This window comes from Nymphalis io, chromosome 8, assembly GCF_905147045.1.
Source record: "Nymphalis io chromosome 8, ilAglIoxx1.1, whole genome shotgun sequence".
NCBI lineage: Eukaryota > Metazoa > Arthropoda > Insecta > Lepidoptera > Nymphalidae > Nymphalis > Nymphalis io.
In genome coordinates, this window is record NC_065895.1 from 5,144,061 (window position 1) to 5,169,456 (window position 25,396).

The 25,396-nt window shown below is 31.4% G+C and overlaps 2 protein-coding genes across 5 annotated transcripts; one reads left to right on the top strand and one right to left on the bottom strand.

Annotated features, from left to right (window-relative positions):
* Positions 1–642: 642 nt before the first annotated feature.
* Positions 643–17,312, top strand: LOC126770308 (macrophage mannose receptor 1-like). 4 transcript variants are annotated; one of them, XR_007669452.1, is made up of 7 exons: positions 643–789; positions 988–1,251; positions 4,787–4,981; positions 5,554–5,805; positions 12,387–12,606; positions 16,181–16,716; positions 17,041–17,312. XR_007669452.1 is itself a non-coding variant. In XM_050489667.1 (6 exons), exons 1-6 carry the CDS (start codon positions 729–731, stop codon positions 16,185–16,187), a joined length of 999 nt encoding a protein of 332 aa, XP_050345624.1. In that variant the 5' UTR covers positions 643–728; the 3' UTR covers positions 16,188–17,312. The 4 variants fall into 4 exon arrangements, 1 of the variants encoding a protein (XP_050345624.1); XR_007669454.1 differs by having other exon boundaries at positions 12,387–12,567; XR_007669453.1 differs by lacking the exons at positions 16,181–16,716; positions 17,041–17,312 and adding an exon at positions 13,388–13,919 and having other exon boundaries at positions 12,387–13,325.
* Positions 14,341–25,396, bottom strand: LOC126770325 (putative fatty acyl-CoA reductase CG5065). The gene is made up of 9 exons (XM_050489690.1): positions 25,162–25,396; positions 20,562–20,761; positions 20,237–20,359; positions 18,526–18,711; positions 17,744–17,939; positions 17,390–17,588; positions 16,372–16,611; positions 15,746–16,003; positions 14,341–15,261 (listed from the first exon to the last, which is right to left on the bottom strand). The coding sequence occupies exons 2-9, from the start codon at positions 20,751–20,753 to the stop codon at positions 15,102–15,104; spliced, it is 1,554 nt and encodes a 517-aa protein (XP_050345647.1). The 5' UTR covers positions 20,754–20,761; positions 25,162–25,396; the 3' UTR covers positions 14,341–15,101.

Genomic DNA, 25,396 nt, shown 5'->3' on the forward strand with positions numbered 1-25,396 from the left:
GCAACGGCCTTAAGAATCTAAGGAATGATTAATTAGAATAAATAAATAATACATATAAGCAATACAATACTTATTTTATTTATTTTTATTTATTTGGGAAACATACAGCATAATATAATACATAAAATTTAGTAACAAAATAAATTTCACTTAAGCCAACAAAGTTTCCACTTATACAAACAAACATGGAGTGAACCTAACGATAACAAGTTATTTAACAATTTATTAAGATATATGAATAAAGTATTAAAAATAATTTAAAACAGAAAAAAAAAAAAACGATAAGTATATTACTGACAAATACAGTTTTTTAGAGCTTCTTTGAACTTAAATAAATTTTCGTTAAATATATCTATACTAGTGTAGCGTTTATTATGATTGTCACATGCTCTTACTAAAAAGCGATTTTTAGCATAGTTCGTTCTACACATTGGGACATAAAAGGTATGTTTTGAACGGGAACAATACATAGAAATAGCTTAGCATTTTATATAATTAATCGCCAGTCTGTGTAATAACCTCATCTTGTATTTACACGTCATTTTTTAAACTTGTTACTCGAACTCCTTGCTTATATAGTATTATATACTATATGGTTAGTATATGAACGAGTATCCGAGTTGTTTCAATTTTCCTGTTCTCTCGATTATAATGTGAATCTTCTTAGTTCTGTCCAGTCACTTACACAACACTGTCCATTACACACGTGTTCATATTAAATATATAAAATGTTGTCCTTAAAGTGTTTAATTGTTGTATTTGTTTTGCAGTACATATGTCAAATTACTTGTAAGTAGATAAAATGTGTTATATAACATTATTGGCGAATTGAAAATATATACGATTAAAATAAAATTCCTTTGTTACAAAACAGTAATATTTTTTATAATCAAATCAACGAAATTTATATTATGAAAATATAATTGTAATCAAATGTTTCTGTAATAAGTAATGCGTATATAATCCAAAAACAACTTAATCTTTAAGATTGTCAGCCAAACCTGAAGTTCTTCCGAAAGGACTACAAATATATAGAAGATATGAAAGCTTTTTATAAAATTCACACGTTACATAGAACGTGGCAGGACGCAAAAGATAGGTGTGCTATGGAAGGTGCGACCCTTTTTTACCCAGATGATGATGATGAAGCAAATATTGTTATTAATTATTGGAACGAAACGCAACCTTTCAGCTGGGTATACATTGGTATATCAACGCCTAATGTCAAACAAGTTTTCGAAACAGTCGATGGTGAGAATAATCTTTATTAACGTTTGTATAAATTACTGTCTTCTTATATTGCATTGTAATTCCCGTGTTAATAAGGAATAAATAATAAGCGAACGTTCATGTGTTAAAAACTAATATGAAAACATGTATTTTGGAGGCAATCTCCTTGTAGGTATTTAAGCTAAGCTAATATTTTAGAGGTCAGAGTTTCGCGTACCGGATGCTACAATATTGATAAGATGAAATATTATTCTTGCAAGTATTATGCATTATTAGTGGTTTTCCTTTTTGGCATAAAATTTATATGTATAAAAAACATTTTATTACACATAATCGTGCATAAGTCTTAATAATAATATCTTTATTAATACAATTTGCCAGTTTGTTTGTTCGACACTGTTTACATCATGATTCACTTGATAATTCAATTGATAAATTGTTAGGTGTACAATAGCTATTCTGTAAGAACAAACTCGAAGCTCACCGCAGAAAACGGTCGTGAAATGTCATAAAATGATATGCGACATTGTCATACTAATCATAACATTTACATCACCGTAAGTCAGTTGTCAATATTTCACGGGTGAGTAATGAAGTGAGTTCCTACAGAATCGCACTGTAATGACTTCAGACCAAACCCAAGAAAAAACGAAACATCCTACTACTATTATAAACGTGAAAGTTTGTATGTGTGGATGGATGTTTGTTACTCTTTCACGCAAAAACTACTGAATGGATTTCAATTAAACTTTCCAATAATATAGCTTATACATCAGAATAACACATAGGCTACAATTTATAAAGATATTGTGTGAGCTGTCCAAAATATGACATTAAATGTCAAGTAACTAGGAAAAAACCTACCTTTCTGCGAGCTATTCTGGCGTGCGCTGCCATAAACGTTAGTTATAGTTACACATAATTATGTAATGTATGATAGACATCATTTAGTTTAAATGCGCGATACTACGGGTGCGGTTTTGCGAGCGGTACGGCGCGGTTCGCCTCCGGCGGCGGTGGCGGGCGGTGCGACGCACTTGTGTGGGGGAAGAAGGCGCTCATCGCTGAGTGCGCGACCCGAACGCGGGCAGAAGCGCGAGGGCAGACATCGTTGACTGTTGTCTCCGTTTTGCGAATTTTCATGGTTATAGCGATTTTTTAAAAACGGATTGTACTTCAAGTAATATAGGCCCAATACCTAATTGGCAGTTTTTTTTTTGGTTAGGAGTTACACTTAAATAAGATACTTCATTTTTATTTAAATTAATAGATATAGGTTACTTACCTGTTCATTATACCGAATTCCTTCTTTTTTTTTGTAAATTACAGAGGTTGTAGGTAGGTTAGTAATTGGTCCTTTTTTGGTTGATTTATAATATTGTAAATAACGTGATGTATATCAATGCGAGTTACCGAACTAGGAAGGCACATTGTGAAGGCCACAATTTTTACTGGAGAAGCCAAGGGAGACAATGTTCTTATACCGCGCATCCCAATCATACCCAATAACTTGCCATTCAATTTTAAACGCCTGCAGTTCCCGTTAAAAGTCGCATTTTCAATGACGATCAACAAATCGCAGGAGCAAACCTTAAAGGTAGCAGGCATACATTTAGGCACGCCATGTTTTTCTCACGGTCAGCTCTATGTGGCTTGCTCACGTGTTTCCAAAGCAAAAAATCTGCATGTTTATGCTGAAGGAAAAAAATCGTTAAATATAGTTTATAAGAGCATACTGCAGTAGCCAGATAACTATAGGCCTATGATCAGGGTTCTGCAGTGCCTGATTACCGTATATTTATTATATTGCCAATTTTCTTATGTTAAAATATTGTCAAGCAGTTATATTTTTCAAATGCGACTCAAAAAATATTTATGTCATAATGTTAGTTCTTTTCTACGCCACGCTAATATAAGCTACTCCAAATACTAATCCTGCGTAGACGAAGTCGCGGACACCAGCTAGTTAAAAATAAATATTGTACCTGCTTATTACGATATCTCGTCAAATAAAAAATAAGAATAGACCGAATCGAATTAATATTAGTATATAAGACGATTATGACTTATAAGTTTACATAATACCATTTTTTTATCATAAAGTATGCCTACAATATTTATGCACACAGAAACATTTTCCCATACTGATATTCCTATTTCATTATCTCTCTTCCTATATAGGCTATCTTTATGTAAAATTTCCTTAAGATCTATTCATTTGCTAAGCCTGGATGGGTTAACAAAAAAACAGAATGATTTCTGTATATATATAAGTATACGGTGAGTAAAAAGTTTGAATTCATTATCGAATTACAAAATTTATTTATTAATTAGTTACTGTTGTAATCTACTATGATTTGTCCGTTCATGCGTTTGTGATTAAACCCAAGTGTCGTAAAATTTTATTTTGCAAAAAGTTTTTAAACTACAAAGCATTATAGCAAAAGAGTGTAGTTTAAAATTTATATATCAGAAGTATTATTTCCGTTATTGTAAGCCATAGCATAACACAGTATTAATAGTGTAATCACAATACGAGGGAGCTCACATCTTAATTTCCAATTTTGGTGGCTCATTGACGATTTAAGAAACGGTTAATATTTCTTACAGCGCTAGTTTCTTTTAAAAAAACTATTTTCGGGCCAATTATTTTATTTTTATGTAAACAAAAAACAAGCGAAATTTTCCTTACAAGGAAGTAATCTTATTTATTTTTTTGAAACGTGCTACTTATTGCAGGTAATTCCCAGGGTCTTACGAAGTACATAGATCTATACATATATATTCGATTGTTTATATGATTCATAGAAGTTGTTATCTACTTTTGTATAATTAGTCTAATATGTGCGTTTCTATTTCTTATTTTTTTATAATATTACACTATAGTATGTTTATATATTGTAACTAAGTCGGAAAAAAATTTGACGGTCGCATCTTATAAATATAACAACACATTGTAACAAAGTTTTGTAGTTCTCCAATATATCATACAAACTTCAACGACAACATATATTTTAACGCTGTCTCAATGCAAATATATAAATATTTAAGATTTATGGATTAAACGTATCGTAGTCATTTATTTGTTACAAAATATTATTTATTACTTATCAAAATTTTAAATATTTGCTATAAATAAAAAAAAATAACATACAAAATTGCGATTTGTACTAGTAGTTTAAGAGATAAAACAAGATGTATGAATATATGATAAAACGCATAAACCGGTTTAATATTCATTGAATGTTTGTTTTTATTACTTCTTTAACCTCAAAGACACAGTTGGGATGCGTGATTGAATATAACAATAATACAAAACAATTTATAATTATCTTGCTTTAAAATCTTTAATTATTTTCATTTCTTTCATTTCTATGTATAAAATTTAATTCGATTTATTTATTTTTCTTATTCACATTTTAAGATTATATATTAACAAAATAAGTACTACTAGGTATATACTTGTTCTTTTGTCATATATAGAATTTATTTTTATCGTAATTTTATTTAATTCTTGTTGTAAAAATATCAAGCATTGACTAAACCAGTGTTTCAGGTGTACCAATAACTGACGTGTATGACAGGTGGGGCCCCGGAGAGCCCAATGACGCGGGGGGCGTTGAAGGATGCGTGATCTTACGTAGAGACGGTACCCTCAATGACGACCAATGTGGTAGGAAGTATCCGTTTATTTGCAAGAAAACATTGAACGCTCTTGAATGGAACGTATACTGCGACATTCCTGATCAAGGTAAAAGTTCAATTTCTCTATTATGTTTACAAAATTCATAGCAATCTATCGTCCCATCGCATTACGAGGAAGAAAGTTCACGCGTATATATTATTATGTATCCTGTAAAGAAATATAGAAAGGATTAAAAAATTCAGACAAAATTAAAACAATAGAATAAAAACATCAAAGGCACAGCCATAGAGAACACGTCTGTTGAGATTTGCTTATATAAGATTATGTATATGTAGGAATATGTCATGTGTAGTCATTTTCCCTTAAGAATGAACTGTCTAAAATCGGTCAGATCATCACCATATAACTTATAAAGTAGGTTTATTTATAGTAGGATACTTTTTAAAATTGCAAATAAATATAGGCTTATTTTACTTTTTTTGGTTGGGTTGTTAAAAACCAATTAAGTTAAAAAATTCATATCAGTCGCACTGCGACTTTTACTTCTAAAAATATACTTTCTGAATAGTCAAGATAAATCATTTTTGTGTAAATATGTATAAAGGTTTGTTTATAAATTCAGTCATCTTCGTTTTCTATTTTTATTAAAAATATATATATCTTTGGGACATTTTTAGGTTACGAATACGTTAAGAAACTTGGTAGATGCTATAAGTTTCATTTGACACCGATGAATTGGACGGACGCCTACACAGTGTGCAACACGGAACAGTCATATTTGGCTGTTATCAACTCTCAAGACGAGGCGGACCATCTCGTCGACATCACAAACAAGGCCCCAAAAGACAACGTGGAAGGAAACTATCTAAGAGGCGCAGTGCATTTAGGATTTCAGTTTAAGAAAAACAGATGGCAAACTATTATTAAAAGTGAGTACTTACTTCTATTTATACTTCGGCTGTAAATATTCCAAAATATTACAACAGCTAAGCACGGGTAGATAACGAGTCTGCATACAATTTTATATTGAAGGACAAACAGAAAGAAAAATGAGCTAGGAACCTACCCAGGCGTTCACAGAACAACAGTACACATGGCTTTATTTTAATTTTTATAGACAAGTATTCGCGTGTTAGGACGGGGCCATTTTCTTTTCAGGCCGTATGGAAAAAGTCTATGTCCTTTCTTAAGGTTTAAGCTTGTTTCATACAAAATTTCATCGGACATACAAAGTTACTTTTTGCCTTTATAATATTAAATATAGATATCTGGTATATCTTTTTAGATTACAAATATATGAAAATGTTATTACGTCATTCTATAATTAAGTATGTTGTTACGTTACTGCTCTGTCCGCGTTCTGATTAATTTACATATAACGATAACGTTGTTGATTTTTTTATATATGTAGTTGAAAATATTATAGCGCGTTATAATGCACTAAGTGTCGTTGGCCAAATTAGAATATTTTCTTTCAGGGCACTGTCGACGTATTGACAGCGATGCTTTTTTTTTTCTTTTTTTTTAACATAGGAAAAACGTATTACGCGTTTCCCCCACATGAACAAAGAGGTGTATGTAGTGCTTGCCGGGGTCCAAGACGCCGAGTGCACCCGCAACATCGGAATACTCACTAAAAAACCAGCGGAACCCTTTCCGTCTTAACGAGGAGCACCACGGCATCGCTTGCGCATGCTACCGTGACGCTCTGACGGCCGGCCTGCCTATGCGAGCCTCCATTCACTAGGGAGGGTTTCCAGGGTACTGTGAACCCTCCTAGTCCCGGCGGCGCCTATTGCGGCAGGGGGGGGGAGGGAAGGTGCGCATAGCGCCTCTTGTTTCTCTCCGGTCTTTTTCGGCGGAGCGGATTTATAGCGGCATCTTCTTCCTGCTCCCGCTCCGCGGCCTCCTTCTGCGACATCACACTTTTACAGAAGGAGACTATTTCGACCAGCACCCCACGCTTCGATGCTCGAGAGGGAGAGGTCTTGGCCGATAAGTGCCGCCATGTACTAGCGTCTAGGCTCCCACGCGGCTCACTCCGTCAGGTTGTGGTGCTCCGTGTCGATTGGCGCACCACATTCGTAGCAGGAGGTGTCACTTATCGAAGCAAGCAGCCGTGTTCTGTAAGTACCTGCGTCAACCTGAACGAGAGCGTGTCTTGTTTCTTTTTGACCCAGCGACTCAAGTGGAGATTTACCGCCTCTACTGTCGCCAGGCCCGCCGTGGGGTACCCCAGGTCCTCCTCCCGTAGGGTGATTATTGCAGGTTTATGATTTTAAATACTAACAATAACGTTAACGCAGATGTAGCAGTAGCGTTATAAATAAATGTATTTATATCGTAAATGAAGAAGTACGTAACTATTAAAAAAAAGTACTGACTTGTTTACAAAGGTCACAAAATTATAAACTAAATCAAAAAAAAAAAAACAAAAAACTATTTCAAACTAAAAACTTAACGTTGAAAAAAAAACGCGAGGAAACAAATTGGTCTTCTACGTTCGATGTTGAGGTTGAAACTTCAACGGTGGATGATTTGAACCCGCGACCTTGGGTTATATACGAATCACGTATTGTATTGAGATTATAAATATTCGACGTAATAAAACGAGTTCTTTTTGTAATTTCTGTTACGTGTTGGTGAACCTGGTATGCAGAGGTTATATTTTTTGTTCTGGTCATATACGTACTCGTAGGCTAATTATACTATAATATTACTATAACATTGGCATTATAAGAAATAATATTAAACATCTCTTATACACGATATTCGCCACCAAACTTTTTGAACTAGGTGTTATGTCCCTTTGTTGGTTCAAACCCGGGCAAGCACCACTGAATTTTCATGTGCTTAATTTGTGATTATAATTCATCTCGTGCTTTACGGTGAAGGAAAACATCGTGAGGAAACCTGAATGTGTCTAATTTCACTGAAGTTCTGCCACATGTGAATTCTACCAACCCGCATTGGAGCAGCGTGGTGGAATAAGCTCCAAACCTTCTCCTCAAAAAGAGGAGAAGGTTTGGAGCTTATTCCTTTCCTTTAGCCCAGCAGTGGGACATTCACAGGCTGTTACGGTTATGTCCCTTGAGCCTGTAATTAAAATGGCTCATTTACTTTTTAAACCAGAACACAACAATACTGTAAGTATTTTTGATTGGCAGTAGAATATATGATGAGTGCGTGGTACCTTTCCAAATGGGCTTGCACAAAGCCCTACCACCAAGTAAATGTACTATTGCTGACGTCATAATAATTCCTAACTTCTTAGAATGTTATTAGAATTACAACAAAATCGATGCGATACCTGTAAATAATCACGAGAGAAAAAATAATCGTCTGAATTATTACAATTAACGTTACATTGTACTTACTCATACAAACATTACATTATGTTTTTTTTTTTCTATGACGACAGTTATATCTTATTTACTCTAGCACATACTTATGTGTGCACGATGTTTCTTGAAAATATCAATGAATCATCTTGTTTTTTTTTTATTTATTGTGCTTTTTTCTCTTATTTTTTTTTATAGAATAGGAAGGTGGACGAGCATATGGGCCACCTGATGGTAAGTGGTGACCAAACGCCCTTAGACATTGGCATTGTAAGAAATGTCAACCATCGCTTATAGCCAATGCGCCACCAACCTTGGGAACTAAGATTTTATGTCTCTTGTGCCTGTAATTACACTGGCTCACTCACCCTTCAAACCGGAACACAACAATATCAAGTATTGCTGTTTTGCGGTAGAATATCTGATGAGTGGGTGGTACCTACCCAGACGAGCTTGCACAAAGCCCTACCACCAGTAAATATATATTATATAGATTAATATAATTTTAACGAGTACTTAAAAGTGTTTTTAATATATAACCATTAACCGAGACGGACGTTTATTAGTAATGAAATAAAACAAAAACCTGATGATACCAAGTAACATCAAATTAGCCATTTTTCCCCACAAATAAGTACAATTCTCGGAATATATTGCACTTTTTGGAAGCGCCTATTTTGTCGACGGAATTCATTTTTTTGTATATAATATTATTACAGACTGATTGCTTTGAACATGACGTCTGGTTATGTGAACTTAAAGTTTATATTAACAAAATTAACTGTTTCATAGAAAATATTAGACTCGATAATTACTTAGTAAACATTACATAAGCTTTGGATGTTGATAATTTAGGATACTTTTTGATTATTAAATCTGAATAAAAATATGATAAAACGCTTGTCACCATGTTTTAAATTGTAATACTATTGGTATTTTAATATTATAATAGTAATATTATTATTCATTTAAAGTAATCAATTATGAGTCAAAGATTAACGGTCTTATAAGATTGACGTCTGTATAGTTAAACACTAATTTCGCTCTTTCTTTCATTTTTGAATTGACATTTGAAAGAAGAAGACACAGTATTAATCTAATCTAATTAAACTTATCGCCCTCTAATGTTTATGAGAATGGCGTTAATGAGTAATAAACTAATATTAGTTCCTGGAACGAGGTTCAAATGTATCTTTTATCGATATAATTTCTGGATTTCGACGCATTCTAATAGCTTAAATTATAAAATATTTAATGTTTATTGATTAAAAATAAAATAAAAGATTTTCAATTGGCCGTGCAAAATAAATTTTGCATCATCTGTCATTAGGAACATAATCTGTCAAGTTAAAAAATTAAAGTTACTGTGTATGAATTTTACCCGCACGAAATCGGACGGGGTAGCTAGTAGATACATATGGCTGTATATTTTTGTTTAACCAACCAACCATTGAAAAAATTTTGATGATTATTTTTGCATTGGGTTCAAGTAAAGCTCGAAGTTGGTCCTATCTCATTTCAGTCGTATTGAACCTTATGTAGTTTTTATTTTTATTAAAAACTTTATAATTCACGTTCATGAATAATTATACAATATTTTCACAATATATTTATCTATCATATTTTTGAGTTGACCTCCATGATTAATGTAAATATAAATATTCAACTGTGACTAACATAATAAAACAAGACGTAAATATAGTTATATAATTAATTTTTTTTAGTATCCTGTAACATGTTATTTAATTCTATAATAATTCCGTAAACATTTACACATTTGTCACATGTAAATAAAAATAAAAATGTCGACATTGCTGCAAAAAAGGCAGTTGTTTAACCGGTAAGCCTGGATTAGTAAGATAGGATTTTAATTTGCAATACATGTGCGTGTTCTCAGAGACTTGTCCACTATTCTTTCTCCGGCGCATTTGGCTAGTCGCCATTAAGATTGGCCTGTGTTATTAAATTTGGTTAGGTTAGGTTACGTGGAAAACACATGTGGCAGAATTTCAGTGAAATTAGACACGTGCAGAATTCATAACGATGTTTTCCTTTACTGTCAAGCACGAGATAAATTTTAAACACAAATTAAGCACATGAAAATTTAGTGGTGCTTGCCCGGGTTTTAACTCACGATCGTCATAAGATTCAAGCGTTCTAACCACGGCCATCATCTAATATATTTAATAAAATGAAAAAGTTTTATATGTTTAAAATATCATGCCTATCTATAATATAACACTTAGTAATATTATCCATCGAGCAATAGTCTATTAGTAGAGATGTCTTACAATTGCACTTACTCTGTTAACCCATGTATAAAATTTTTTAATCTCACCCTCATGTTAATCGTCTTGCTGTGTTAAGTTAAGCTTTATTAAATGTAATTTCCCATATAAGTGAATTTTAATATTCTTTTGAAAAGTAAATGATCTTGATACTTTCATATCGTATAGTGACGTATAGTATTGTAAAGACGTGATATGAAATATAGAAGGATTCATCGTGTGCTGAGTGCGTGTGCACATCTGGTAGTATTTTTCTTTTCAATAATTCAAAATTTAAAAAAAAAATCCTATAAGGCTTTATAAAATGAATAGTTTAATATTTAATAATGGGTTTTTGCATGAATTGATATAAATTTGCAAGGTAGAAACCGTAATAAGCGGATTTTCCGTTTAGACTGTTTTTAGCTGAGTGTGGAAATTCAAATATTATTTAATGATAAACAAAGTAAAGGCAAAGGGATCGTTATTAATATTTCTCATAGTTTTCCTTGTGCACTAAAATTCGCAAGTAAATAGTGACAGAAATCCATCCTTAAGTCGATCAGTGCTTTTCTGTAAAAACTTACTTCGCGAATGCATACAACTCGACTTACTATGATACTCTACTTTCATGTGTGTCCCCTTAATAAACTTATAATTATTACTAGCCGTGTAACCGATGGGATATCTCATCCGAAATATCAAGATAAAACATTAACTATACAAAGAATAAAATTGTATCTTGGCCTGTTTGATCAAAGATAAAAAATGGCAGTCCACTTTAAGTTAAAAATTAAATCGTGGGAATTCTTAATAAAAAACGATTGCTCAAGTATGTTGGTTACTTTTAATATTGTTTCTTGCTTTTTAGTTATTTATTTAGTTATAAAAATTGCTATTTTATTTGATTTTGCTTGGGCAAATACAGTCAAAGTTAAAAAGAAAATATTGTATGTAGAACTACATTATATTTATACATAAAGGGTCGTGTGTTTGATCAAAAAAAAATCGAATGAAAAAAATCATGAAATGTCTGAAATCTTGAAATTTATTTGATTTACACTAGAAAGGTTATTGAGATAATAACTGAATAATTAACTATGTTTACAAATTATTTAGGACATCATAAGGGATTATTCATAAAACGTTTTCATTTTCGCGCTTACTACATTTCATTCCGCGAAAAACAATATTACCTGTTTCATGTCACCTATACTTCAAACATATATTAGTTTCTCGTTTGTTTTCTTTAATCTGCGGCGCTGTCGAGACGAGATTACGCAAAAAATATCATATTATAGTTAAAAGAACTATATATACCATATTCTTCAGAATCATTTGTAAAACATGTAAAAAACTTAAAAAAAAATCTTGGAGCACTTGGAGTTATACTGAACCTAACGCAAATCGAATCATTGAAATCGGTTCATAAACAAAAAATGTTATACCCGAACATACATAAATATATTATATATCCTTATTAATATTATAAATGTGAAAGTTAGTTTGTTTATTTGTTTGTTTGCTAGTTAGCTTCCACGTCTTAATCGATCTTCATAAAATTGCATACACGTTGTCATGGGAACAGAAATTGACATATGGATATACATAACACTCGACCCACACGAGGGGAAGCCGCGGGCGGAAATTAGTTTTATATATACAGATGAAATGAGTACCTATTCTCTTTTATAAGTCACTTAAAATTATGACAATCTAATTTGTAGCCGTAATAAAATTTTATGTAAATCTAAAATTGGTATTCTGTTTTAAATACGTCAAATATCATCATGATATATGATAATATTACGAGTATGATAATTTGTGACGTTGAATTGTATTTTTATTTATAAGTAAAATAAAGTGAAACTTATCACTTAAAAATATATACGTATTTTTCAGATATGCCATTAAATGACAGCGGATACACTAAATGGGGAGGCGGCCAGCCAGATGGTAAAGGAGAGGAAAAGTGTGGCTCGATGTTTTATAATGGCCACCTCAACGACATCCGTTGCGATCAAAGCTTATTCTTTATCTGCGAACACGAGATAGACTTACTACGTACCAGCTACGTCCTCAGGTTTGGTGACGTGTTCACGGCAAAACCGCATGACGGAATGTAAATAAATATTCTAATGCATGATTTCATTATAAAGTTAATTAAATTCAACCACAAAAATAATTTGATTCAAATCGTAATGTCGGTTTTGAGTCACTTATACGACACGACACATATTGTAAAATAATATCGTGAAGTGTAAAATTGATGTGTTTGTGACGATTGATCCAGAAGCGCCTATATTTTAAGATTATAATTAAATTAAAATTTAAAAACATATTATTTTGATAACAGACTAAGGTCAATAAAATGTTAACGATTATTCTGTATATATTACATATTTTTGCGGTACGTGATATTTAATTAACTTCGAATAGTGGCTAAGAACAGATATTTTTTTAGAAAATATTTATTAATGCCATATTACAGGATTTTTAAATTCAAGTTCATTATAACATTTCTAAAAAAATCTTTGTTCTATACACTATAACAATCATGAAAGAGTAAATATTTTGATATTCTTATCGTAACATTGTGGTAACACAATGTTTTCATTGTGCCTAAAGGTTAGTAAAAGGCAAATAAATCTAAATAGTATCTTAAGATAAATCGTTTATAATAACTTGTTTGTCAGAAAGTCGTGTGCCGACTTTGTATTAAATCACGACTACAAGTTAGTCAATCGTCAGTTTATTAAGGTTATCAATACTTATTTTTATTTGTTCTGTATATAATATGCCATTTTTGGATATAGTAAGCTCGCAGTTTTCATTTCAACAGTTGAAAACAATGATATTTGTATGGATTCTTACGATTAAAATTTTTTTTTTAAAGTCTCGAGTCAAGGGAATTTATTCTTTTAAATAGTAGGTCCTATGGTGCTTAGTATTTGCACGAGCTCCACCTGTTTTCCGTTCTATCATGATATATTTTTGTTGTAAATGTATACCGGTTTCTAAATGCAACGGAAATACGCTTTCAGATTGCATAATTCTAGTTTTCTTTATTAGCGTTTAAAAGACGCGAATAATAAACTATGTACGCAAAGCATACATTATCGTTCGATAGACTTGGAACCCGAAGATACACGAAGTATTTATATACAGTGTCAGCGGCACGTATATAGTATGTATATAGTACGATTTATGCCCGGTTTACATTATTCCAGTCCAGCTATCTAGTCCAGTAAGCAATCCAGTACTGGACTAGATCGCTGGACTGGAATAATGTAAACCGGGCATTAAAATCAAATTTAAAATACACCGTATTTGATAGTTTGGACACGCTTAATGTTCGATTATCTTGTCATATAGTTAATAAGGGTAACAAATTTCTTACGACAAATTTGTATTATACAGCTCTATATATATATAAGTTATTATAGTATTCACGACGAAATAAAACGAAATAACTTTAATCAATTTTATTTTTAATACTAAATCCTTTGCCATATTCTTATTGTCAGTATTTTTGGTTACCGTATAAAAATATAATTACATGTTTATTACGTATACATTAATGTGTGAAATTATAAATTCTGTACAATATTTTAATACTTTGGTATTGCATAAACAAATCAATACATATAAACTTTTATGATAATATTATAAATCGTATTTAATTTATTTGTAATTATAAAATAGTATTACAATATTCTTTTATCTATGGTCATTTAACAACGAAATACTTTTTAATAATTTATGAATAAAAAAATCAGATATAATATTAGTTAATTATTTTTTAAAAAAAAAAGACAAAGCTGTATAATAAAGTACTTCTACTTAATGTAAATGATTAAAAAAATATATCTTTAACTCATACACAAATACGTATAATTTAATGACACGGTTGTCGATCTCAGTTTATTATTATAGTCTTAAATGTCTTCGATAACATTTGCCACTGACTTTTCGTGACCCCTTACTCCGATTTTATCAATACACATAAGCTTAAGTACTCATATATAATACTATACTTGTGTATAATAGTCATTACAAATATATAATTCATAGCCCTTGTTGAAAGTAATATAATTTCAACAATTTATATATTCTTTTTTTGAAAATAACGTCAGCAATGACTATGCACTAATGCTATATTGTAATTAACTCGGGTAATGGTTGTCGAGTATGTATATTTTTACACAATGTTTTCTCTTACTCTTTCGAACGTCAAATTACTAAAAACAGAAGGAGATAAACCGTCTTGTCATGTCATTGTCTGCTAAACAAAGTTTATTAATAAGCAAGCTATCAATAATCATATTAGAGATTTCATTCATTAATTTATTAACTTAAAATTAGTACTGCATAGCATTTGGTATACATATATATATTTACGATTAATTAAATATTATTTTCTCGTTGCAAAATATTATATAAAACGGGGTTGTACAATATGATTCATAAATACCAAATCAGTTCCGCTGTAATGTGTTGAAGAGTATTAATTAGTTAGTCAAGTCTTGGTTATTAGGACTAAATGGAAAGATCAGTCCATTTCTTATGCTAACAATTTTGGAAAACTCTTTACTAAATTGAATTGTTTTAAAGCAGTCACGCATCTCTAAATACGGCGTTTCCAACTAATGGTAGATATCTAACAAAGGGGCCTCCATAACTTAAAAGAACGCGCAATGGTTCAAATAAATTAACCAGCCAATATAGAAGGAATAAATAGAAGAACGCAGAAACGAGTAGGTCCAAGAGGAATAATCTGAAATAAAAAGTATTACTTAATTACAAAGGGTTTTTTTTAAACTGGGACAAGTATAGGGAATCTGAAACCATAGAAAATACGGAAAATCTGTCTCAGGATGGGGTACTAACTAGTAGTAACTGGGGTAGTAACTAGTCTTATGCTCCAATATTTTTTTTTATAACCAAAACATTTTTTTAAGACAGATTCTCTCCATTTTCTATGGTTTCAGATTTCCCTTTAATGTCCCAATTAAAAAGCAGTCTGTAGGTGATGTTTAATTGCGTCGCATTTTGTGAATCATTTTAATTGTATACTACATCTTTAAATCACAATATTCATTTACCCTAAACTTTATTGATATTTTGATTATATATGTTATAATTAAATAGTTTCAATTAAAAACGTTAAAATTATTTATATTATTAAGAGAAGTAAATTTCAAAATTCGGGAGATAACTTTTATGGGTAATTTTCACTATAAAATATTTTTTATACTTACATATTATTTTGTAATCTTGCTTTTGGTAGGTTTTCCAATTTTTCCTTCAAACAGTACAGCTTGCCGCCTATCATACAACTCTCTATATAAGGTCCTACTTCGATGATAGCTAGGTTCATAGGGAATGTTGCAAAGTCTGTTTGGTTCAGTTTAGTTGCCAGCGTTTTAAAATTGTGCGTATCGAACCACCATTCTCGGGTTGTAAAGTACTGAAGCACCTCCAGACCGACGGAAATACGATTTTGTATGCGAATCATGCTGAAACATAATTTTCTTGCATGTTAAATTATACCAAAATTACCTTGGGTTATCATTGATGTAGAATAAGTTCAACATTACAAAGATTAATTGCATTTTTTTTTAAATTATTAGTGTAGAATTCTTTGTATTTGTCGTTAAATTTAAATTTATATATCGCAGTATATTTTGTTTTAGGAAGTAAGAACGGCACTAGAAGTTGCAATCGTTCTGCCAATGACTTCCCAAATATTGAGTGAAGAAACGTTTTTATGCTTTCAAGCATAGTGATGAACATTAAGTGATAATTCGATCTTAAAAGACAATATCTGTTTTGGAAGTGGAGTATAAAAAACCTTGGAATTAATGTGACCTGCAAAAGTACTTACAATCTTTTTTGCCCGAATATAAGCATCAAGAAATCTATAAGATAGGCTGGAATGATGTGGTAGAAGAAAACACACAATTCGTGGATTAATTTACTGTGTCTTATGTTTCCATTTGGATACCAAAGCGGCCCTTCGAATGGAAATTTACGGACAGTCGCCTTCCCGATATCCAAGACCTCCTTCCAAGTTGTGTCCCTATCGTCTCCTGATGTAAGATTGAATACGGGGATTTCGGTTGGTCTGTAAAATATTAGATTCGATTTAACGTGGTGTATGGGAATTATAATAAAAAGTTTAAACAATGCTTATTTTAACCTTTAAAATAAGTTTTTTTTTAATTTAGTGGTATTATATGTATATATATGTAACAGCCTGTTAATATCCCACTGCTGGGCTAAGGCCTCCTCTCCCTTTTGAGGAGAAGGTTTGGAGCTTATTCCACCACGCTGCTCCAATGCGGGTTGGTAGAATACACATGTGGCAGAATTTCAATGAAATTAGACACATGCAGGTTTCCTCACGATGTTTTCCTTCACCGTTAAGCACGAGATGAATTATAAACACAAATTAAGCACATGAAAATTCAGTGGTGCTTGCCCGGGTTTGAACCCACGATCATCGGTTAAGATTCACGCGTTCTTACCACTAGGCCATCTCGGCTTTTTATAGTGGTATTATATGCTGAATTCGAATTTATGTGATAAGTTCTCAATAGTATTTTTGTAATATAACCCGGATCAGCATCTTATAGTTTGAATGAAAAGAAATGTTTTTTCTCCAATGATAGTCAAAAAACCTCCAGTTTTTAGTTCAAGATTTTAATGTTAAGATTTCTATGTTCGACTTAACACTAAAGTTACCTATTACTTTTAATGAAAAAGTATTCTCTAAAATGTTATATTAAATTGAATTGACAAAGGTGCTTTTGTTTTTGATGGTCATATACTTATTATAAATGTTTCTTTTAAATTATCGACAGCGACTAATAAACTGAGAAATAGAATATTTCTATATTTACCTTTCAATTTTAGTATTAATGTAGTAAGGGATGAGTATAATGCTATTAATAGCGATGTCCACAGGAATGACCTCCGCGTGATAATGTCCATAGCAATGCATTGTTCTAATAACTCCTTTACCAGCTCCGATCATCAAACCTATTGGTCCGTTAAGATTATCTACCCAACCTGGAGTCGGTTCTTTATATGAAGGTGTTACTAAAATATAATTTAAATAATAATAATTAGTCAAATATGCTTCATGTTATGGTAATAAATCTTCAAATCGTACAAGAGATTTCATAATTAATATAATTTTTAAAAATCTTTTATATTAATGTATATAGATTTTAGGAAATAGTATGTAAACTAACCGATGCTTGGACGTACTACAACGGCTGGTATTTGAGGATAGCTCTCCTTGACGAGCGCTTCAGCCAGGCGTTTGGAGTAAGTGTACGAGTTAGGATGCTTCTGCATCAAAGTCGGTGCTAGAAGATTAATCTGATCGTCTGACAACCAACTCGCAGCTCGTAATACGTCGTGTGGATTTGCTGGGGGATCGTGCACCTGAATTTTATTATACCTAGTTTAATTCCATTTGTCATTTAGTATAGAAGGATTTTATTCAAGTCCACCACCAATAACAGAAGTAGGAATCACCTACGCATCGACTATATCACTAATTTATATCAATACTTTGTTATAATGTTGAATATATTTGAAGGTTGAATGAGCCAGTGTCATAACAGACACAAGGGACATAACATCTTAGTTTCCAAGGTTGGTGGCGCATTGGCTATGTAAGCGATGGTTATCATTTCTTATAATGCCAATTTTTATGGTCATTGACGACTTACCATCAGGTGGCCCATATGCTCGTCCACCTTCCTATTCTATACTATGTAAGATTTTGCATCCTTGCACCACAGTTATGGTTCAAGGAAGTGTGTATATAACGTGCAGTGCCAATGTCTATGAAAAAAGGTAACAGCCTACTATTGAGTAGCAGCCGAAAGCAATTCAAATCAAAATACAAAATATTTGCAGTTTTATGACTATATATGTATCAATTAATAGTTAATAATTTATCTAGCTTAGAAGAATTCTGGCAACATTTGAAGATATAACGTTAATATATTAGATTAAGAAATACCTTTTCAGCCATTCTTTCGTAATCAGGGTAGCAAAAGGCTGTTGACAGGTGCACGAAGGCTAGGAGATTCTTTATTTTCTTAGCTACGTCCAAAACTCGAAGGGTTCCCTTGGTATTCATTTCAAGGCCCTCCTTTAGAGGTGCTTCTAAGCGAAGACTGGCAGCGAAGTGGAACAATACCGACACCTACATAAAAATAAAATATTATTTACTTAATATTTTTAAGCCAATCCTCAATCTCATGAACTCATTATGTCTTATCCATTTAAGTTGACAAAGGCGATATTATCTATGCCCTTTATTTGTTACACAACTAAAAGTTTCTAACTAAATCATTTAATTGAATTAAAGTATATTAATTATATTTCAAGCAATTACAATTTTTTTGGCACCGTATACGATACATAATCGTTGTAACGTTATTCTAAATCTAAGTTTTCTGTAAAAATATCTATTGCAGTATTTTATATCGTCAACATTATTTAAAAGAGACCTTTTGATTCTTTTTCGTTAACAAAACAGTCGAGTAGAATAAATTTGCATTTTAGTTCTGTTTATAATGCAAAAAATTTAAAATGTCGTTATAGACGTCATTTCAAAACAAGTAAAAAATCTTGTTTGGAATTACTAAGTATATGCAAATATTACCAGATATTATGTAAATCATGTATTCTAATAAGTATATTACATCAACGCGGTTTCTCATCACTCAAACATGGACCATGTCAAGATTTATATGTATGTCTTAGTTTAACCGTAGGACGCAAACCGCTTTCTCTTTGATAGTAACTCTTAAACTATCTTATTACTATAAGTAGAAATTCTTACAAGTTTTCAAGGTTCTTTGAACACGATGAGAGTAAATCTTTAAGGTCAATTTTTTTCTAAAACGATTCTGTATGTAACATTGAAATTTCTGTGACACAGTTTCACTTTTATAATAATCGATTGATTGTAGAGTATTAACTTTTTTATAATTCTTCGTTGGTTGTGTTTTCATCTTGGCGCCAGAAATCAACTTACTTATTTAATAATGGCACAAAAAGAAGTTGTGCCAGGCGAGTGAGTACTCGGACATTTATTCTGACGTTTATCCTGGGATGCAAAGTCAGTAGCAGCAGACTACATTATGCCGGTAAGTGCTACATATACAGTGTCAATAATTTCAGCTATTCAGATGAATTATTGCTAATTCAAAAAGCGCAATGATCAATGCATGCAACTCAAGATAGTTTTCTGTTGTATGTGGCGGTAGAAAATATTTGAATTGGCCTGAATTACAATCTATCCATCTAACAACATCGACGTATATGAAATACTATTAACAATAGCTTTTTTATATAAATATGTGTACATATTAATTTTCATTTCGGTTTTCCATTTTTGTATTTCAAATACGTATACAAGTAGCACTCAATATTCATGTTAAAGGATGCTTACTATCAACGGATATGAGTGGCGAAAATATTGCAGGTAATTCCTTGATAGCTTCCTACACTTATCGCAACCTCAATTTACGAGGCATATAAGTTTGTCCAAAACCATCCAACTAAATAACAATCGAGGTTGATAGATGTAATTCAGTCTTAAGTATAATTTACGTAGAATTCGATACGTAAAACGGACTTTAATTTAAAAAAAAAATTTTGAAAAATAAGTATTTTATAACAAGAGCAGCGTTTAATATTGTAAAGTCGTTAAATTTAAATACCTCGTCGTATATTTTTTCTAGCTGAACCTTTTCGATGCCTAGGTTGTCATAGAGGATGTCCCCGCTAACCGGCACGAGTTTCTTCATAACATGGGGTTTTTCTTCCCTTATTCTTGAGAATAACTGTAATAAGAAAAAAAATAATACTTTAAAAAATGAAAATGTAAATTGTACATAGTAGTAGATGGAGTTTTTAGTAACCTGTTTTTTTTTGCAATTATCTAATATTATTGGTGATATTCGTTTATCGACATCATTCATTATTATAAATACATCAATACGGAACGTGGAATATATATTGACAAATACACTCTGTTGTACATACAGGTAATTTCCACATATCCTCAATTCGCGATTCAGGCGTCTTCCCGCGTTTGCTGCGCACGAGTGCGTAAACGCAGCCAATGTCAGGCACGCTGTACAGAAGTTTCTCTATCAGAACTTTTCCCATCAGCCCTGAGGCACCAGTAACAAGCACCTTCCTGCCTCGGTACCAGTCGTTCACTTCTGACGCCATTGTTTTGCCTTGAAACAGAAATAAAAATAGTGTTAGATGCATTATTAACAAACCTCATCTTAAATTCGTAATACATATAAATTTTATATAGCTACTAGTTAATCGTCTCGGCTTAGCACGGGTAGATAAGAAGAAAAATGTATTTAGGATAGGATTTGAGTATAATCCGTTCTTAGTAAGCGTCTACGTCGAGGAAAGAGCAACTGACAAATTTCAAGTCAACCAGGCGAACTGTTTCGAAGATCTCATGACAAGTGGTTTTTCGCTTATATATATATATATATATATATATATATATATATATATATATATATAAATTAGATAATAAGAGTACATCATAATAAATTAATTTATAGCCTTTATAGCTTATTTTTATTGTGCGTATTTTATTGTTACATTTCGCTTATTTTAATAACAATAACGCTTTATTACAGACCATTAGTCCAAAACAAAAACACAATAATAAAAGTTATTAAGAAAAAGCTTACTCTATGTTAGTGCCCAAAACAAACTAAGTTTCCTAAAATCTAACCTAACTAACTTTATTTTACAACATAAGCCCGTTAATATTAATCCGTTTCTTGTGATCGAAAAAATTGCAATCGATTGCCGGCCAAAAGCCAGGGTTGTGGAAGACGGATTTATGCTTCACGAGTATCTGGTCCTCCTGAGGTACGACTTGTTCTTGGTTCTGCTCCACTTCAACCGCTGCCATTTAATCTTAGATCTTAGCTCCCAAGGGTACAAACGGGAGAGGAGGAGTATGGTGGGTGCTGAGCTTGAAATTCCTCTACTGAAAAACCGATATTATGTTTGTTATGTTTGCGAGAAGATCGACTTTTTTTTTCTTATAGACTAAGACAAAGTCCTCATCCACTTCATCTGTATTTAGACATTTTCTCAACGTTGACTAATGATAACGAAATATCTTTGAGATCAAAATTATGATCAGTGACAAAAATGCTAGTGGCACTTCCCAATTACACTGCAATTTGGTTTTCCTGGAATAAACGAAAGAATAAACCATACCCAACCGACACTAGCAAAGTTAACATTTCCAGAGTCCCTTATGCAAGAAGGTAACTGGTCCTTGGACTTGGATAGAGACAAAGATTTAATTCCTTCGATATAATATCTTGTACCGCATCTAAATAATGATTACCTAAGTATAATACGAAAGTAAATTACTCACTGTATTATGTGTGAACGCGGCGCAAATGAATGTTATGATGTATTTCGTAACAGCTGAAGCAAACTTGTGCGTACGTTCTTTAGTGTAATTTAGTTTTACCGCAAACGACGAAGGTTTACGAACATAACAGTTTACTAACAGTTATTGGAAAGAACCGTGACATTGAAACAGACATATTGACTTATGTTCCTTATTTTTTACTTAAATTACTTTTTTTAACATTTTATTAATCTTGTGTTTTGTGTTTATTAATCTTGTGACTCTTCGTTATCTGTAGAAAACAACAATCCTTATATTTATTATATTAAATAAATAGAAAAAAACATTTTGTTTTTTTTTATATATTATAAAATGACTGTATACAGCTTAAAAATAAATTAATAAACTAAAACGGATATGAAGATGAAATATATGATTTAAGCCTATTTCATATAAAAAATTAAGCTCTCAGTTAAAATCTATGTAAATAAATGCTATAATTTCACAAATGGACTGGCAACAAAAAAACATCATTTTGTATAACATGATCGACTTTTATAAGTACTTTATTAGAGCGCTGTCCAGCCAGCCAGTCGCACGAGCGTGATTGAGTAACGAACACCGAAACACACCAACTTTCTCGTTTATAATAAGTAATAGTATGATATTGTTTTAGTTATAGGTGTTTTATATAATCATATATTGTGTACTTATTATTAAACACTAATTAAAAAGTATTTAATAAGATAAACGAGTCTCTTAGTATATTATGTTAGTATATCTGTGATGGCACAGCATATTACGAGTATATGTGGTAAGGCAGTTTTCTCTTAAATAAGGTCATTCTGGTACAGTTACGTAAATCTATCGGATCTAAGCGCAACGAAATAACACCAGTTTGTTGTTGCTTATTTATACTAACTTGAATTGTATACATTTAAAGATTGAGAAATAACTTAGTCTTCTTATATTTGTTTTTATGCTGAACGAAGTTCAATTAGAGACGTAAGAAGCTGCATTACTTTTTTAAATTGAAACATACATAATAACAGATAATAAAAATTAAATGCCTTAGGTGATTTTCTATACTGTCTTTAAAGATCGACAAATCTAAGAGATGCTTCGCCTTTATTGATAATTTTCCGTATTTACGTATTTATAATTCATTATATAAAAACTTAGTACATGTATACGTATGTTCTTATTAAATTGTTTCATAATGAAAATTATATCTTGACGTTACCAAATAAACAAAACTTTCCTCTTTATCTATGAAATTAATGTGTCTTTGCTTGTGCTGCGTTCCTAAGCCTTCATTTGATTGATTTGAAACTTTGCGTTGACATTTACAATTATACAAACAAACACACATACATATATATACAGAACCATCTACGTAAAATACCGTCGCATCATAATCAATGACAAATAACCTAAGACATAACCTTGACTCCTTTGTAAATACCATTGTATGCCAATGTTTCTTAATTTTATATTTATTATACAAATAATTTATCAAAAAGTTTGTAAATTTTCTTCTTAAATTCGTCGTCGTCGTCAATCGTCGTCATCAACGTCATAATCATTATTCGGTTGTCCTTATCTCATTTGTTCGGGATAAGCGGTTCTCTCTTTCTTTTTTCTCTTCCAATTATTTCAATTACTAATCATATCTCCAGTTACACCTATCCTACATATCCCCCACTCTCAATATTCCTCTTGTCTTAAGTTATAACCATTTACATACATATCTAATACGAAGAGTATTGATATGTTTGTATCTTTTACTATCTTTGATTGAAAATAAATAAACTTATAAAACAAATAGAAAAAGTAAGTTAAAGGCTATAAAATAATAATAATAATATTATATTACTTAGATACGATCAATGGAGGAAAAGGGCACATTTAGATTCGTATGCTCTATTCGTTCCTGATAACCTAGTACTTAGACACGATCAATGATGGAAAGGAATTTGTATGCTCTATAATAAGTGATTGTATGGTTACGTGAGTGGTCTTATAAAGTGTAATATATTACCATTGCCGGAAATCGCTTATTACATGTTTTTGGTAGAGGTCTCTATCCTGTGGAAGTGTGGAAGAAGGCACTGGACCTGTAGTCCAGTGCCTTCTACATAATATTTGTCTATGTCAAAGGTTTTCTTTTAAAAAAAAACTATAAACATACATGTTATAATATGGCCGATGCCTTACGAGACCTTTCACTGAAAAATTTTCGATTTCGTTTTCGATATTTGTCAATAAATAACTAAAGTATATTTGCTATTATATACACATTATTATTGGTCTGTGTTGTAATAAAGAGAAAGCAGACCTACGAGGAAAGGGAACGGATCTTTTAATTTAATTTAATGGAAATGAAATATAATAAAATACTTATATTCATTTAAATTTATATATATATAAATAAGGCATAAAACGATTTGAAAAATTTTAAAAATCAAGAAAATATATCGCAAACACATAACATAGTTGTATCCAAAACAAAGGAATCGAAAACATCGACGACAATTCCGAAAATGGTGTCATTTGTTGTTTCTATTCTATTATCTATGTTTACAACGTTATTTTTTATTATCATATGTTTTTATTATCACAAACTTATTTCATAATTATTAAATTTATTACTACATACAATTGATATAGATAAATTCAAATTCAAGTATTATATATATATAATAAATTCAAGTCAAATATTAATTGCAATAAAAAATGATACTCACTGAATATGAAAGACGGATATCATTTATTAGATTTAAATTTAAAAAATATTGTACCTTTAATAGCCTAGGAAATATCTCTAATAAAATTTCTAATTTCTTATTATATAATAATTAAATACTTACTTACTTACTTGATTATGATCACAAGTTAACGCAATGTTACTAAAATAATTATATAATGAAGTGTATTACACACAATTTATATAAAATTACGTCAAAAAGTAAATACTTGAACTTGAATATTTATATTAAAGTAAATACTTAAACAGTTCAACATATAAATTATTAAAACAATATTTTTTCCCAAAAACAACTTTTTTCTATAAACAGGTTCTTAAACTAATAGACAAACTATATATTATACTATAGAATGAAGAAAATAATATTTTTCATAAGCTTACTCTATTTCGTTAAATATAAATGTTTTTTGTTAGAATATGATTTAACGACTACGTTATACATATGTAAATTAAATTTTAAAATGGCTTACCGGATCACAGTATTTTTTAAGAAAAGCAATAGACCGCGACGTTCGCGGTACGTTCTGCGCGGGCGCGGGCCAACTGGCGCGTTGTTGTGTAAAGCTTGTCTAACATACCTAGCTGCTTGGTAGGAGGTAGCAATTGCGTGTATACTGTGTATTACCGTATAATATTTATACGAAACAGCTTAATAGTTATCATGCTAAACATTAAGTTAAGCATTAAAATGACACGAAATAAATT